Below are 19,606 nucleotides of genomic sequence, written 5' to 3'. Positions count from 1 at the left end.
AAGTAAATTCTACAAACTAACCATGAAAAACGAAAATATTTCTAAAATTGCAATTAAAAGTTAAGTTTTTCAAAGATACATACGATAAAAACACACACATAAAAAAGACTCAGTTCTCGAACAAAATGTAAAAAAAAAATATTTATTAAAATCTACCTTAGTAAATTCTTGGATCTGGTTAGTGCAATTTTAGCGTTTATTATTCTAGCTTATATTATATTATTATAACTGAGAATTCTCACAGCATCAAAAAATGATTTCCAATTTTTATTCTATGCGGTCTACGCTTTGGTATTATTTAAACACAAGAAAGCAACTCTATTAAAGTTTTATTTCATTCAACATCTCCATTGATGATTTCGACAGGGAATCATCAATTAAGTTTATGAATGAACGATTGATAAGTTATCGACAGATGTTGTGGAATGTATATATTTGGATAAGAATGACGATTAACAATGGGCGAATGAACAGCTGTCTAAAGTGATGAATTCTCGGTAATATTCACAAGCAGTCAATGTTGCAGTGTGACCAGAGTGTTGACTTTGCACTGTGTGTACTGTCAAAAATTTTAAACTTTGCAGTCACATTCCTGGGAACGTTTTGGCGTTGGTACAAATTCTAAGATCCAAAAGTCGGCAGATGATTTAGAGAAACAAATAACGGACAATGTGATAAGAACCAAAGTCCACCTGCTTAATATTAAATTTTATCTGATCCATAAACAAGACGATCGATTGCTGAATGTAAACCAACAATAAAAAAGAACATTTGGTGCATTTGAACATATGGTAATCCATACAAGAGATACGTAGTAAAAAACTAGACCTGATAATGTCGATAACTTGTCATCGTTCCAGGGCACGACTTCAGATCGCTAACGTAAAAACACAAGTTCACGTCGAATAATTTAAGAACACTGAGGACGGGATTTACAGAATTTAAATAATTCATAAAATTTTAAAGATAGAATTCAAGTTCTGTTAGTAGCTTGAAATGGAATATTTCTCTGTCCAAAAGATGTATTAAAATTGGGAATAATTAGTATATTTTGGCTTATTGCCCTGATTGAGTATTTATGTTGGGCAGTGGAGTATTCAGATACGTTTTTTAGTTAAACAAAACCCTTTTTTAAGAAAGATTAACATTCCCGGGTTACGAATAACCTGGCAGTATTTGAAGATCTTCTACAACCACCACAGTAAGCATAAAATGTAGCTTGTGTCGTGATGGATAACTTAGGCAGCCGAAGAATTGAACGCACGACGCCTGAATGGGACCCAAACGCGATGCCAACTCAGCCACTGACCGGCCTGACATATCGTTTTTTTTATCTACACGGTTTATATTTAATACTCCGGTAGGTGATTTAAGTACATATTCCATCTAATAATTTCAGAGGAAATTATGGTTTTGAATTACTAAAATACGAGAAAATAAGAAACACACTTTTTTGGAGATGAGGTCTAATAATTGTTAACATAACTACTAGTATAAATAATCTAATGAACTTACTTCAATTTGGCGGGCCCCTGCCCGTAGCCCTTGCTGTCCAGCTTGCGGTAGAAGTTCCTCAGCTTGGCCTCGAAGTCCCGGCGATAGGGGGCGGGGGCGCGCGCTCCGTGCCTGGCGGGGCCCGGCGAGGCGGCGGGGGAGGCGGTCCCTGGCGAGGCTGCGCCCCCCACGCCCGCACCCCCAACGCCTCCGCCCCCGCCCCCGCCACCGCCGCCCACGGCCGGGACGTAGCTCATGATCTCCTGCTCGAACAGGCTGCAACAATACCAACAATAACCATTAGATACAAAAAAGGATTATTCATTGTAATATACCGGAAAAGACAGTATGGTGGTGCTGCAGATAATGTTGATGGCTCCGTAGTTCCGTAGTAGTAACGTCTCTTTTGATACATGTGTCGTTTATGATAAAGAGAGAGATGTTATAACGAAGCTTTTTGCTCTAAACCTTGCACAAACGGTATTAATTTTTAGCTAGCGTAGGGAAATTGTTAGTTTGAACAAGGAATGCCTCAAGGTACAGAATTCGGACCTGCTCACGATTGAACTTGAACTACATTTAACGCATTGATGATGAATCTAACAAAAAAGGAGGAATTTTTTTTTTTTTTTTTTTACAGTAATACCGCACAAGAGTCTCAACTGCTCCCGTCTGGAGCGAGTGAGACTATGGCATCCCCAATTGGGGTATGTTGTGAGGCTGAGGGTATTGGGGAGGGGAGGGAGATGGGGAAGAGGAAGGTGGGGAAGTACCTGGCTATTCAGATCTGGTCACCAAACACGGCTAAAGCCATTTCAAGCAACGTTTCAATTCTGAATGGTGGTCTTACACCAGGGCGATACTGAGAGTATCTTCCACGCTGGAACGTGCCGCAAATATACTATATATTATTTTTAACTAATTAATTGTGAAATAACACAAATTAATCAAATAAAATTTATTTGCGCACGCCGGGTTCGAACCCGCGACCTTCGGATCTGTAGTCAAAAGCGTATACCACTAGACCACGCCGGCCGTCACTTTGATATTCAAATAAACTTAACCTCACCTAACCCAAAAGGATCCATAACATAACCCAACCCTTTGCCAAAACGACAATGTAAAAAATCACCGGGTTTTGAATATACGATATTCAATATACCAGTTCATTCATGCTCTCGCGATGAACTTTGAAATAAAACGAAATCATAACATGATTATTAAGTTGAATGAATGAACAAAAGTGCACCTTCTGGTGTACTATTTGCGCAGTCATCCTCACTAAGCATTATTATTTACTCTCACTGAGATGAGGGTTGATTAGTAAACTCATCTCCAGGATATCTAGCGCGGTCGATCGATAAAACCCCATATCAATAGCATGTTGGCTAAATGCGTCATCTATGGCCAGTTAGCGATATTTGCGAGAACGGTCAACAATACATTGATAAGATATGTTCCGACGGCCTCCTAAGTGAATGATGATAAGCTTCGGTTAACTGTCAACACAACACGTCTTTTTTCAATAATGTCGTTCGTTATGCAAAATTACTGGCTTATTTATGAACGGAGGTGAACTGAAGAAGCTCTTAGAATTGAAAGAAGTCATATACGCGGTCAATCGAATCCCTCCAGGCCAACGACGCACGTAAGATTTGTTCGGGTTTGGTGGAACGAAAGTTGTTCATATTTAACAAGTTATGGCTAAGGACCTCATTAACTAGTTAACTCCTTTTTAGTGACAAACTGCCATACATACGGACTGTCAATACATATTTAAGTTAGTATTTCAATTCAACGTTGTCAATCAATTCATATTTTTAAGTAGCCGTTTGACGTTTAGGAACGTCAACCCATAGGTAGCTCTGCCAGTGTTGCCATCGTAAAATGAGTTCTTATTTATTTCGTGTTCGGTTGTATCGGTTCGGCTATCGGCTATTCGGCTATGTGCTCGGGATATCGATATAAAATCGTCGGAAGTTAAGTCTATCGATCCGATATGTTAAAGTTATCAATTTGATCGTGCTAGACCTCCAGAAAGTTCTTCAGATCAACAGGGTGAGCCATCGTGTAGCCTGTTTCTGTTTACGGCCAAGCATCTGTTGAAAGTTCCGTTCAAATAAAACAGCCAATTAATGATCCGCATTCTCGTAATAGACTGTTTAATGTAACCTGTTTATGTGATGTCGTACTCGGAATAAGGATTGTGAGAAATTTAATCGAAGGAGTGACACCACAACGACCATTGGTTAGGAATTGATACTCCAATTAGGTACAGAAGTATGTATGTAAATCTGACGATAATAAAAACCCGTGGACGATTTGTCTCGGCAGGTGGGTCGCGTGGAGATTACGGGGAACGGTCAATTCTCGGCAACATTTCTACCATACCTACATAGGTTTGTAACCGATTGGACTCCCAATTAGCTAAGGGGAATCTTCAGATGATGTCGAATACTTGATGAAATGTATTCCAAATTTTATCCTGTAAACCTTGTTCTGGTAGATAGAAGATAGTCAACAGATAGCAGTGCACAGTCCAACTATTATTTTAATTTAGAGTTATATATATAGTTAGGTGACACATTTAGGACAGTTAAGAGCTTAAGCACAAGTGTAATTAGGTCATATCTTTCAATATTCACTTTCTTTGCGGTGACTTTGAAGACGTCGTCTCCTAAAACGAAATTACACGTCTTTTTACAAAAATGTATTATATTAATTAGAGCAAGCTGAGGACAAAACTTTTTGAATTTTTGGAAAATACCGAAGATCCGTCCCGTCCCGTGACGTCACGAGACTGCCATTCGAATTACGAATTATTATACTACACGGGACACTATGGTATGAATTTGACTAATGTTAATCATGTCTCTTGGGATTCTTTTTGTTCTCCATTTCTACAATATCAGTGAACTACTAACTGCAAGGTTCAATAATATTAAATGCTTTTGAAACGATAATCCATATAGCCACGATGAAAGTGCAACAACTGGATCATTCACCAACGCAATAAAGTTGCCATTAGGTATTAGACCAGACGGCAACTTTAGGCCCCGGGCTAATGGCCAAAGCAGCTACTATTCAAGTTTCCAGGAGACAACGGATCGCAGAAAAGGCCGAAAGGGGAAGTATGAAGGGTTCGTAAATCAAGAATGAAATGTGAAATAGCTGTTTATCACGCCTGCAAACCTACGCAGCCGTAGCGTGACTGCCAACCAGAAGAAATTAAAAACGAGCTAGAAGCATAAATTAACAATGTGCCGACAGCCAACCATGAAAATTAGGTTAATATTATATACGTAATACAATAAATCCTCATTTAATATACGCCATTGTGGTTTCATTTTGAAGAAACCACCAGTGATAAAGATGGCAGATTGGGATCTGTGAGACCCAAAATGACCCAAATGGACCAGTAGGGAAAACACAATAATAGGCACTACAATTTTTACTTTTTGTTCGTTTTTGTGTGTTTAACGACGCTGGAACAAGATGCCGGGATGCCTCCGCAAGACAATTAAGTTACAGTCAAATGATCACATTCTTGAGTTGGATTATATAAAATATCCATGTATGAATGTGAATGAAGCAAAGGGTGTGTGCCCAGAGGCGGATTTGCAGTCTTGGCCGCCCTAGGCCCCAGACCATGTAGCCGCCCCTTTCTCAGTACCCATCATAGGTGTGGCGAGGGCGGCTGCGGGGCGTGGGGGCGCGCTGTGTGCTGTGTGTGAACACGCTCTTGCATATCGCTATTTCGTACGTAGAATATTTAGGTACTTAGGAAGAAATTTCTTGTTTTCATCTCTGTCTTTTTTGTCACGATTGGCCGCCCCTAATATTTGGCCGCCCTAGGCCCGGGCCTACATAGGCCTAAGGGCAAACCCGCCTCTGTGTGTGCCAAGTAAAAGGGTTTCGTGTCTCCCAGTATAATTATAATGGCGTAGTGGTTAGAACATTGGTTAGTAACTAAACAAATTGCGCCTAAAATCGTATTTTGCTTTACTCTAAGAGGTTTACCTAGTATATTTTTCACCAATGCAAAGCGTAGAACAATAACTACTCGTAAATACTAGGTCCAGAATGTAATTTATCACCAGCGAATTGCAAATCATTATTCGGTAGTTAACACAATGCGGACGGTCCACAGACGGCGAGACATGTAGAAAGTGTGTTGTGTAGCAGGTTGTACATTACATAGATGGAGTAGCCCATTATTTAGTGCAAGATCAGTCCAGATCGCCCTACATTAGGCCAGACTACCCGGTGTTAGGCACGGTTCACACGACACGGATAATTCTAATATCAAATGAAATTATTCAGAATAAATTCCATTAAAACAGTTTCACTTAAAAAAATTATGAAATAAATTATTAATTTAAAACTCTCACGGTTTTGGTAAATTGGTGTGGATGTACCCTTTTCCGACTAGGTCATCAAATTAGTATGGGAATTCCATAAGCAAGTTTAAAGTACTATGAATTATCATTAAAAAATATATAATATTGAAGAAGAAGATAATATAAATAAATCTAAACGAAACATGAAACAGAACAAGACACAGAAAAATAAAAAGGTAACGGACTCAACTGAGAATTGAATCCAGGATCTCTGTTTTACTGGGAGAACGCCTCTAACCACTCGGCCATTGGGACCTAATTATTAAACGTGATTTTATCGATCTCATATTTCAAATTCAGAATCAACATCTTGCAACTAATCTTTTTTCATATTTTTGGCAGCTATCATTTTGAATGATTACAAAGTTCTAAATAATTGGTTTGTAACATAGATAGTGTCATGGATAAACATATCCGATTTTTATTTGTATTGGAAAACCACCGACTTCTTATAAACATAAAAAATTGACAAACATACACATTAAAGGGTTTAATTATTATAAACAAGTGCTTTTTACATTATCTACTATTCAATAACGTTTAGTATGACTCACGTATTCGACCCTCATCAATGCAGTCGTCTCAAAGAGCACGTGAGCTGAATGAAAAATAGGAACTGATAGTAACAATTACCATAAAATAATTAAGTACCACGCAGGTATTATCCAAAGCAACGTGGGTTCATATCAAAATGCAGACCATAAACAGGCGCCTTCTCGAGAAGAAGTTGGAATAACAGAGATCGAGGGCGCGTGCCCGGTGCCAGTGTGCCCGCGTGCCCGCTTGTCGTGCGCACCCAGCTTCACTTTCAACCTGTATTTTTGATTTAACATGCCGGTACTAATGAAGGTAAAAAAGCACACAGATCTGGTTTACCTAACTACCGCTCGGACCGCGCCGTGTGTTACAACTTACAACGGGGGGCTAGATGACTAGTTGCCTCACATTATCTGACGATCCCGATTCAACAATAGCTAATAGCCAACCGCCAGAAAGACGTGTTGTATAATTTATCGGCCCGACCAGAACACAACCGTTGTAAGGCAAAATGCTCTGATTTACGGACAAGAATAATAATTTTAACAACCACGAAAATAACATACGGACTAATGTGTAACATGTCAGAGATATAATACAAATATATTTAAACTCGTTCTACAAAAACAAGAACCCCGCGATACAAAAGCAGGTCCTTTCAAACTAGTTGTAAAAATCTCCATTATTGCCAAAGCAGGAGGTCTATCTAGCACGGATGATCGATAAAGCCTTATATCAATACGATACTGACTAAATTCCTCATCTATGGCCAACTAGCGATATTTGCGAGCACGGTTAACGATTGATAAGACATGTTGTTCCGACGGCCGAAAGGCAAATTTTAGCGTGGCCTCCCTGCATAGTATCAGAGAAGCTTCGGATAACTACTGTCAATATAAACATCTTTTTCAATAATGTCATTTTTTTTGCAAAATTACTGGCTTATTAATGAACGGAGTCGAACTAAGAAGCTCTTAGAATTGAAAGAAGTCTTATACGCGGTGAGTTGAATCCGTTCGGGCCAATGGCGCTACATTGGTTCGGGCTCGGAGAAACAAAAATTGTTGAACCTTATTAATAAATTAACTCTCTTTTTAGTGTCAAAAAGTAAACGCGGACAGTCAATACATATTTAGGTTAGTATTTCAATTCAACATTTATTCATATTTTTACGTAGCTGTATGAAATTCTACGTTTTCAATTCAATTCAATTCATAAACAATACCTCAAGTACTGACAGCGAGTTTATCGATTTCTTATTTATTGCGTTATCAATATCGGTCTGGTTATCAACAGCGCGATCGTGCTCGGGAAATCGGTATAAAATCATCGGTAATTACGCCTATCGATCTGATATTGCAAAGTTATCGATTCGCTGTGGCACCCCTAGAAAAAAATTACACAACATGCCGTTGAACATTGCGTGTTTCCGCCGAGTTTCAATACCGCTTTAACAACATGCGAAGGATTAAAAGTACCTACCCAGGAAGAACTGAAAAAAAGTGCTTATGTTAAAATTAGAAAAAGATAATGAATTGAGTATACATAACGTACACCCACCGGTCACAACGCAACGGAAGTAAGGACGATGACTTTTCTATGCTTAATAAATAATCGTTATTTAAATCAGTGGACAATGGGTTACTGCATATCATTACACAATTCACTATTCAATTTAAATACTCTGAAGTCAGCGAGCGGCGAGCACTGAGCACTGAGCACGCCACCTGTCTGATTGATGATCTAATAATCCGGCAAAAGAGGTGAAGGAAGCCATACAAACCAAGTTCCACGAAACCAAAGATAACCCGAGATTAAGTTGGCGGGAATTTGCAAAAAAACTGTGGTCAGAGATGTGGCGTCAATCACAAATTGATCACTTCAGGGTCATTGACCAGGGCACATTTTTACATTTTCCCGAATGGATAGCCATAATAATGACATGAACCGGTCAAGCGTGGTGATACAATAAAAAAATAAATAAACAGGTCCATATATAAAGCATTAGCAAAAATATATCATCCATGTACTGCAAGGGTAACGGTATGGGCGTTTTAAGTTTGCTGCAAGCAATCTACACAATGTGTCTTGTAAATAAATTGCGATTGTTAATCATACTTTAGAGCGTTGATCATTATAATATTATGTATGATTCATTAAGTTTAAAGTTTCTGAAAAGGCAATGTTGATAATGATATCGTAACTGTAGCTTGGATCATAAAATACCTAAAAGCACGTTTAGGTATACAGAACATCCGGACGGTGAGATCGTACCAGATGATACATCCTGTTCCATTCTTGACAGTCGGAAACTAAATTGGACGATAACGGAATAAGTTATTCAGAAAGTGACAGTATTGCCATATCTGAAGAATAAATAACGACGACCGTGAAAATCTATAATATAATATTATGATGCAACGAGGCAGCGTGCCTTGTTTATTTCCCCGCATTGCAACACCTTAACAGCTATCCGAGCTATGCAGAGTTATGATTAGTTTTGCAAAGCGAAAACACAGAACTGCTTCCTCGGAGGAACAAAGGGTGTTCGCAAAGTTAAACGAAACATTTAAAATGGGAGTTAGCAAGTAATTCACAGAAGGAAGCACTTTGATTTAAGAAGGAAATTTTTTATATCTAGTGTGTAAAGTGAGCTAACTTCGGGAGGTGATTCAACACGATAGTAGAAGTAAAAAAGATAAATAACTTTTCTCGAAATTCCAACTTTTTTTCCCATAGAAGAATATGCTACAATTTTTCCAATTACTAATGTAGATTTGATTTTTTTGTGGTGTTCATTAATGAAACTGAAGAAAATTTTAAGTTGTCGATTAGTACCGGTCCATTAATAATATATTTTTATAATGATAACTAATTAATCATCCCGCATTATAATATGTATATATACTTTTTACTATATGTAATTATTTGTCTATTTTTAAATTCGTTAATTTTCACTATACTGACGAAGAAGCCATTTGATTTGAAAAATGTAGATTATTATTAATTAAAAGTGGTGCATGTATAAAAGATATTTTATTTTCATATAATTAAAATGATTAATTAATGACTGGATTAGATTTACAAAATTTGTATCTGAGGACTTGGCAGTACATTAGTTCAAGACTCGTGATACGAGTGATTGCTAATTACTAGAATTCTCCAAAAAACTTCGATAATAAGTAGTACATAAAGAAAGAAAGAATAAGACGAGCCGAACTATTTGACGACTTGTCGAGTACTAGTACTAGCGGGTCCGCATTATATCATACTTCATTTAACTGTAACCGAATGTCCAAAGACCTTGACAAGGTTGACTGCTGGCATCTCCAACACTCTGTGAGTACAAGACAACTTGTACCAGTCCGAGCGCAGTGGAGAAGAGGAGAGATAGATGACTGTAGAATGCCCTCCACTTCCGTGCATCTCGCGCTGGTCGCGTGCAGGGCCCGCTCGCCCAGTGCCCATTGCTAGCGACTGGGCTAGTGTCCGGTAAGGCCCGGCCAGGTGTGGCGAAGAGAACCGGCCCGACCGAGATGCGGCAAGCTGATAGCTGATAGTCATTTCGGGCCAGGACTGTAATATACCTCAGAGGCGATTTGTTCTATTGCGGGAGCAAGGGAACCCCGAGAGTAGAGTTCACTCTGTTTTCTAAAAAGTTAAAAAACCCTTCAACAACAATTTTCCCAGAAACACCAATTATGAATATTATGAAGATAAGCAGACATTTCTTTAATCTCTTCGTAAAGATGCCACAGCATTTAGTAGCGCGTTAATTGTTTTTTAGGTTTTAGTATGGCCTATCAGGGTTCACATCGGTTTGGTGGTTGTGGATGTTATGAAAAAATAATAATATTTTTTTTTAAGCATGTATCTTCTATTCCACGTTTCCAAGAAGGTAAAAAGACCCAAGTGGGCAGGACTGCCGCAGGCGGGGCGGGGGCCATTACTAGACTTGCTACACTCAAATCTGAATGGAAACACGAAACGTATCCCAATAAAAGGGTAATAAACCTCACCACCGAATACAAAAATCCAAAGACCTTAAATCTCTCCAAGATAATCAAACACACATTTCTACGAGAGAACAACAAGTACTTTTGAGACCTTTCAAGACAAGGATCAAAAATTTGATTCGATAGAATCTTCAGAAGGAAAGCAAGAAGGCGCTTAGAAAAAATAACTTACCGATTACAGATAACAACGAAATTTACAAAAGACTTGGTCGAGCCTTTTTTACAGGAATTGGGCAATTTGAGAATGAATGTTTACTCCGGCGTTTTGATTGTAAGGGCAGGAGTTAAATTGTGGCGGGAAACAGAAAGAGCGTGTCAAAAAACGGTTATAAATTTGAAATTCGAATGCACCCATACTTAAATATGTAGGTGTTTCAACAACTTTTAACATCCATGGAATTCGACCGAATGTTGGCAGGACGTAAATTATTCTAGAGATTTTTCTAATAGATGATAATAAATTTATTGATTAGGAACGCAGATGCGATGCAAACCTTACATAAACCACCTTCAAGGCATTCCGATACAAAAACATAGAAATATAATATGAATTTATATTATACTCGATCGGTTTAGACATATTAAACTTTATGATAAATATTAATCCCAGACACCATCGCGTGCCAAATTATGATGATCTTGACTTAACTTCGTGGAGTTTGTGATCTACATAATAATAAAATTATAAATTACCACAATCTAAAAAAAGCAAAGGCGTTCTCAAATGCTAATCTGAAACTGATACCCAAACTGGCGAAATCTTCGACATCATGTTACACATTTATTTGAAAAATACCGTTTCTAACAATAATACTAAGCCATTTTTTATAGAGGCATTTACGTAAAATATCACCCAAAGGGCGCTTTCTAAAGCTAAAAAATAGCTTTAAACTATAATTTAAATACTTAAATATAACAATTTATTTAATTTACTGGGAGTTATGAAATAATCCTCATTTTATCCACAAAACATAATACGTCGCAGGAGGTGTTTATGAATATGACTCGACAGTTTCCATGGTCGAGGGGAAAGGCTCTCGACTAGCAATCCGAAAGTCGCGGGTTCAAATCCCGGCGCGCGCAAGTAAATTTTATTTAATGAATGTGTTATTTCCCAATTAATTCATTTGAAATAACATATAGTAAAATTGCGGACCGTACCAGAGTGGAAAATACTCTCAGTATCACCTTCGTGTAGGACGACCATTCTGAATTGAAACGTTGTTTGATATGGCTTTAGCCGTGTTTGGTGACGAGATTTGAATAGCCAGGTACTTCCAGACCTTCCTCTTTTCCATTTGCTTCCCCTTCCCACTATCTTCAGCCTCACAACATACCCCAATAGAGGATGCCATAGTTTCACGGGCTCCAGACGGTTGGGAGCTGTTGGGACTCTTGAGCGGTATTTAAAATGTGAACTTTTCAAGGAACATTCTATACTATCCAAATTTCATTACATGTCTTGACCTATTTATTCCCAACAATTAAATGACAACGCATCGTTGCCACATCAATTAACATACATTTAACGTCCCAAGTGTTGGCATTATTAGAATTTGCGTATGGATTCGACATTGGATTAACGATGGCTAATAAAAATAAACAATTAGGTACTTACAGAAGTAATGGATTTGCATTTGTGTTATATTCACCCACTATGACACCTGGATTTTAACCTTGTCGAAGTCGAGTTTGCGTAAAGTGTACCGTTTCACTGCGCAAGAAATAGAATAATAATTGAGTGCAAAATACAATTGAATCAGAATTAGTTCAAATTGTGCCACAGCTATTTTATTGTCTTTGACTTACGATATAATTTATGTACACGCAAACACAATGAGTCTTCAACAATAACAAGTTATTATTACAAATAGATATAAAATTTGCATAGTTAACCACTAATAATAGCCTACGAAAATTGAAAATAATGTAATAAAATCGCAAACAAAATTTGACTCGGAATCTATTTATTTGTGATTATTCCACATGCCAATGTCCTATTAAAACCGTAATATCCTTTTGTTCGTTTCTTAAAAGTCTCACCTCGGAAGAAACAATAATTGAAAAAGAAGACCAACGCGAGTGTTTTTCATTTGTTATTAACATGTCGTTTGTTTTATGATTCGAATTTTCGTTGTAGTTGAGAGTGCGTGTTATTTTGCTGCTCGTATCAATAATATCGTGAAAAGTCTATTAAATAGTGTAAATATCATCCCCAATTCATATTGTGAAAATCTAACATTAATGGTGATTGTATAAGGTATTTTATATATTATATATTGTATATTTATTCTACAAACTATAAGTGACAGAAATCAGTAGGACTCAAAAGAAGCCAACATCTTCACCAGGTAGAGACTTTTCCGCTCTTCTCGTATTTCCTTGTGACAATAACACGATCGATTATCTTCTGTTTTCATTTACATATAGTCCGTTTATGCCAATCGGGCATCAAACGATAAGTGTTATACACGGAATGCAGATTATAATGGTAATTAATATAGGTACATTAAATGGAAAAGTAATCTACGAAGTAAGAAAAACAAATTAAAGAACATTAAATTACGCGAGATGATTCTTTGAAGTTGTTAAGTTTTCTTATGTCTTGCGAAACAAACAATAAACATAACATTCGATAAATATCCATAAAATCTAATGATTGTAATTACCCCCGCATAACTATTCTAGTTAAGCTGTTAAATTATTAGGTGCAAAAAAATCTCACAGATGTTATTTTGAATATGTTAAATTTTAATGTGTTCTTGTCAGAAATAATATTGCTTTGAGCATGTGATAAATCACAAACTATAAATAAAAACAGCATAATTTTAATTTTATACCCACATAGTGTAGATTATGAATTGATCTGTTCTGCGATTAGTAGTATAATTTTATGTGAGAAATATACTACAGAAAGGTAAATATTAATTATGTTAGTTTATAAAAATGAGAGAAGATCCGAGTTGGATTAGTATCCATTATCCACATGATACGGCATTACAATGTATTAACATTTAGATATTATATGAACTTAATCAAATACATATTCAAAAAATTAAATTGTATTAACTCTTGACAGGCCAAGATGCCAAACAAAACGTTTGTAACTAAGTGGGTCTTCCGACGACCCCATGCATTTTTTCTGTCTTAATGGGCTTTTAAACTATAGAAATCCCAATTATTCATTCAATTATTAATGTTAACTTATGTATTTGTGCAGGAATACGTAAAATACTAAAATGATATGTCAAGTATTTAAGCTAATATAAGAATGATAGTAATTTTGGGTACTACATACTCCACCACTTGGCTGCGCGATAGTAAAAAAATAAGCTCTGCCACGCATGAAAAGAAAAGTCACAGAATTTGTATTGGATTTTAATTTGCACGAGTATAATAATATAGTGTAAAGTAATATGAACTAACTCAATAAAATAAAATGAAGCAATGTAGATTTGCAGCAATGAAATGACCGGATAGTACAAGTTAAGTGAACATCACTCAAGTGGGGAAGGAATTAGCCTGGACGCCCAGGGCGACCAGAGGACTGACGAGAGACGTTAAGCACTGGCTCCAACCGACCAACTACAGGGATGTTGCTGGGTTATTGCTGGGCTGTTGCTGGGTTATTGCTGAACTGTTGCTGCGTTATCGCGGGACTATTGCTGGGTTGTTGATGAGCTTCTAGTAAGACCTGAGCGCCACTCAGGTATGCTGTAAGTGTGGGTAGCGCAGCTACAGGGGAATCTAGATTTGTTGGATTCGTTTCGATTGTCCAAGCAATGAAGATATTTTTCAAGAAATGCCCGAAGGACCGAGTTGTGAATACTATTTAGACGCATGTTTTCTGTAAGAATCTATCATTTTGCAGAAGTGTTTGGTGTTTAGTTTCTGTATCTTGTATACATAAAATTTAAGTCACAAAACATACGACATTTATTCTTATTTCAATACATCTATTTGTATTTCACTTTTGTCTTTTGGAAATAAATTATGCGAATCTTGGAAGCGGAAATTAACTCACTTCCCGACATCCGATCGAGCTGACTCGGCAGATATACTCATTGTCGATGACAATGTATTCCATTAACATCCATGTATTTGGTGGCAATCCCGTACACACATATAGGCATTTCCATGAAATTGTATGACATTACAGCAGTTAATATACTAAATAAATGTCGGTCTTTCCCAATCGCGATTTCACACAGTTGTGCGATTGACACCAATCCTCCCGACAAAAAACTTTGTTTTTACGGATTGTTTTTTTTACAATTTATGCATTCACCACACAAAATTACGTCTTTTAAATTTCTCATATATCATTAAAATAAATGCTCTTCGACATTAACGTTGGAAGGGATCATACATTATGATAAAAATATGGCATGATAACACAAAAAGCGAAATAATTATTTACATCACAGTTTCTTTATCATTCAATATCAAAGTCTATAATCAAAATAATAACATCTCATATAATTTATTAGAGAGCATCTCACTGTGAACGGATATTATTTTTTAATGATTGATACTCATTATAAAGAGGGGTTCGCGTGTTTAATGCCGCAGCATCCAGAGGTAAGAATGGGTAGAAATGGACCACAGCCTGCCGGATATCGTAACAATTTAGTTACAGTCATTACATTGGCTCATCTAGTTATCTTTTATCTCGTTATCCCGCTACCCATATGGACCATATTGCTACGTGATCTCACAGTGCAACAAATCTATATTATATTGGGTCGAACAAAATCAATTTACAAGGGTAAAGTGGAACCCACCCATTTTGAAATATTCATTCAGGAACAGGTGATATGCCAACGGTTAACAATTTTTAACCGTTTAACCCAAAACCGCAAATCTTTTTTATAGGGAATTTTAAATTGGATAAGATGTTCCTTTCCTAATACAAAGAACTTTTATCTTGTTAAAGAAGAAGATAACAACAATAATAAATCTAAACGAAACATGAAACAGAACAAGACACAGAAAAAAAGTAACGGTCTCAACTGGGAATCGAACCCAGGAACTCTGTCTTGCCGGGACAAGTCCTTTAACCACTCGGCCATTGGGACCTAATTATTTTAAGTCAATTTTGTCGATCTCATATTTCAAATTCAGAATTAATAGTTTTTGATAATTTGATAGTTTGAACAAAGAATTATCATCGAGATTTCTTTGGAAAAAAATGTATAATATTGAAATTAGAAAAATGTTACGTAAAATATTTATAGTTTGGTGATCGCGCTTTCGGAGTATCTGGGCCGAAGGCTTGGAATAAACTCTCTCCAAAACTAAGATCCATAACAAGTCCAACAGAATTCAGGTCTAAACTAAAAACTTACCTTTTTAAGTTGTCATAGCCTTAAATTAAATATACCATTCCTGAGAGAAAGTCCAATTATATCCAATTGTGCCCTAAATCCTGTATCTAAATTTCGCTAATTAACAATTATTTAATGTTAATTAAGTGTTAATCTCAAGTGACCTACCAGGTAACTATGGTACTGTTTATTATCTCCATATTTAGTTAGCAGATCATTGTAAAAGTGTATTATATATTTGTACAGCGCACTTGAGGTGATTTTACAGAAAAACGGCGCTATTTAAATAATCTAAATATTATTATAATTATTTATAATTAATTACCTACTTAAAAATCTGATTTCAGAGGAAATTTTGGTTTTGATTTATTAAATTAGTGAAAAATATACATATATTTCTGTGGACAGGTCTAGTGTGTTCACAGAATTACTAGTACATAAGCATTCATTCGAGCGGAGAATAGTATATTCGAGTAATATTTAACTTCCTTACGAAGCATCGAAATTCGTGTAACGTCCGGATATAAGAAAAGATATCAACGCAAAGGGCAAGAGCGAAAATTTCTACAGACAAACAAAACGTTTTACTTCACTGTTTTTTTCTCATTTTTTCTGGTTTTCACCCTTCACGGGTGTTCTAGGCCATCATTTCAAATTATGAAAAGAGGGAAGGTAAATTTATATTATTTAAATGGGAATTAATTCTATATTAATGGACAAATTATAATTATATGGAAGATTGGAGACGAGTTCAGACTTAGAAAAGATGATATGTTGTACGGAGGGGATGCAATTTTAAATAAGGCTTGATAGATGAGACGATATTTGTTTAGAGAGGGACAACCAAAAATATGTGATCTAAAGTTACCACTTCTAGACCTCACAATTTATAATATGTGGAGTCAAACACGTGAATTTTAAAAGTAAGATTTAAAACTAAGATTTTTTTAGAAGAACAAGGTTTATACGACTCAAATTTACGTCCGACCCTAGTAAAAACCTCAAGGGCGCTGTGTTAGGTATTATAAGCGCCTTAGCTCCTTGACAAATATGTGATCTAAGGTTCCCACTAGACCACAGAAAGTCCAATCTGGGAGATTGGACTTTCACAGAGAGTCCAGATCAGACTAGATCACAGAGAGTCCAGCAAGTGAATTTTAAAGAGGTGAGAAGGAACGGAACAATGTCCAATAATTCTTATTCGAATAAGTGAGTGTTATTCGATTAAAAGAATGTCGGAAAACGGAACTACAATTAATTTATTTTGCACAAAAAGTAAAGTCCCATTTCTGTATATTTTTTTGATGAAATCGAATGATAAGCTTTTTAATCTATTCTTCACAACATTTCAGTCAAATTTAAATAATTACTCCAGATACTTTATGCAAAAATAACACTTAACCAAAACGTACAAAATTCTTTTGAATATTATCAAAACTCATAATTAATATTATTTTCATCCTATTTTGAAAGTTTTGTTATAAAATGTAATAATTTAAATAAAATTGTGAGGAAATAAACTGCAATTCAGATCATTCTTTTAAATATCATTTTTTTAAACTAACTTTTAGATTTGCGAATTTACGTTAAATCGGTTCACGCCCGTGACAGGAGCTGCGGCGTCTTGCTGTTAATGTTGTCGAAAGAAACCACAGGGTTCCAAATTTAAAAAAATAACACGCAAAACGTTTAGGTACAGTTACCAAAGGTTAAAAACCTCGAGTTCTATTTTCAAATGGTTATTGAGGAATAAATCCCTGAAAGCAATGGTAGTGAAGTTAAACTAAAACGCATTACAAGGTTAAGCTTTTCGGACCTTATGGAGATTTAAAAATGCATATATTTAAGGTATTTTTTCTTCCCTATAGAGCGAATAAAAATTGGCGGTTTTCGTTTATCAATTATTTAGACGAAATTATTCCCAGATTTTTTTAAATGTAATTTTTAGTATTGAATAAAATGTTATATTTTTCGTACACGGTGTACGATCTGTCATTTTATGTGATACACGTCCTCTGAGACCTAACGTTATTTCAAATGAAATTGACAATAACTTCTAAGCATTGAAAAAAATACCAAAACATTTAAAATAACTCTATCAATTATTTATTATCAAGCACACGAAGTAAAATGAGTGTTATTAATTTATTAAGAATCTCTTGAAATGATTGGAAATCCGATAAAAAACGATATTGCAGGCCGCTTCCTGATAAACCTTTAGTAAATTCCTCACATATCGGAACACGTGTTCATGCAACTACATTTGCCTTGAAAATATATAATGACAAAATGCAAAAATATTATGATTTTTATGAACACGGAAGAAGGAAACCTATCAATTCATTCGTTAAGAGCCTGCAATCCCGTTTGTAACCGGATTACGAATATTTTGAGGAGATTCTTAATAAATTAGCAATAATTATTTTTCTTTGTGTACCACTGTCAATTTTAATTCAGGTCTGAAAGGGTTAAAAGAAACGAATGAACTCATTTCGATTTGCAAAGTCGCAAAGCGTGGCAAAGAAAACGAGAACATCTCTTGAAATATTCATGGGAAAGTGGTATGAAATTAAAATAGGAATAGGGGCATTGAGAGCAATTAATTCGCCCATTGTTTATCTTAAGTGAAATTATTATCGCAATGGAAGTGGATTATTATTTCAGTTGCAGTGGATTGTCAGCCTCAATTAGTTTTGAGAGTAAAAACTAGGCCAAACATAATATTTTAATTTAGTATGGCAGTTAAAATAAGAAATATTATAAAGTATTTATCCATAATTTTATTACATCCGTTAACACGGTAAAATAATATTAACGGTTTCTGGTGTTTTATGTCTTTCCGTGATAACATATCATAATAATTTGGGGATAAAAAGGGCATTTCACTCCCACATCAATCTCTTATCTGCTAAGCCTAATAGTTCTTAGTATCCGGTACTTGACGACTACACCAAAACTAAACGCTGAAAACCACATTAATCAAACTAATTTACAGTGAAGTAAGAAGATTAACCCGCACAACACCTCTATAATAGGAACCGCAACACGGCATAAAAAACAAAAAATAAATCAGTCTATTAAAAGTAGTGTAAAAAATATTTGTATACATACCTATATAGGAGAATTTAAAAATAAAATAATTATTTTCTGTAAAATATTTTATTTATATTTGCAATATTTATTCTGTCATTCTGTAAACATATGTTCATAATTTGAAAGTTTATATGTATGGTGATATTCCCAAAATGAATTAATGTTAAAAACTTAAAACGAAACTCCCTTCTTGAACACGAGTTATTCTCAATTAGGGAGGTGTTAATTAAATTAACAGTTTAGAACGTGTTATTTTTTGCATTGTCTTATATGTCTTGCATTTTCGTTTTATATTATTTTATTTCTTTTTATATAACCTAATCGTTCTTTTTTGTTTGAAAATGTAAGAATTATATTTCAATAAACGAAAAAAAAAAACAGTTTTCGTTTGTTCAGAATACGAGATGCATCTCCATTTAACATATGTTCCTGATTCCTCCACCCAATTATATGTTAATTACCCAATTAATAACCTGTCCGTGTCTCACAGTGTGGAGTACCTACGTACCTACATCAATGACATTGCAAAAAATTATTATACATTACCAATCTTGTTAAGAAAACCTATGCAGTGAACATGTTCCTTGAGTGCGTTTAATTCGAGTTTATTACGAAAGCTTGTGCAATGATCACCCGCAGTATCCCTCAAGGCCCCGATATCGATTTGCAACAAGACGTATACCAAAGAGAAGGGTACGTCAGAATTCAGAATCCAATTCTAACTGATAACCCCAGCTAC

The 19,606-nt window shown here is 35.7% G+C and overlaps 1 protein-coding gene across 6 annotated transcripts in view; it reads right to left on the bottom strand.

The window, feature by feature from the left end:
* LOC149422014 (uncharacterized) overlaps positions 1-19,606 on the bottom strand; it is a 292,284-nt gene that overhangs the window by 10,827 nt on the left and 261,851 nt on the right. For all 6 annotated transcript variants that reach the window (XM_089634224.1, XM_089634225.1, XM_089634228.1 and 3 more), the window contains one exon: positions 1,516-1,770. In XM_089634224.1, coding sequence (XP_089490350.1) covers positions 1,516-1,770 — 255 coding nt within the window. The remainder of the gene's footprint in view (positions 1-1,515; positions 1,771-19,606) is intronic.

This window comes from Hesperophylax consimilis, chromosome 8 (genome assembly GCF_061612785.1).
Source record: "Hesperophylax consimilis isolate HC1 chromosome 8, BYU_Hcon_1.0, whole genome shotgun sequence".
Taxonomy (NCBI): domain Eukaryota; kingdom Metazoa; phylum Arthropoda; class Insecta; order Trichoptera; family Limnephilidae; genus Hesperophylax; species Hesperophylax consimilis.
Note: the sequence above shows the minus strand (reverse complement) of the source record. Positions and strands in the feature narration are given on the sequence as shown.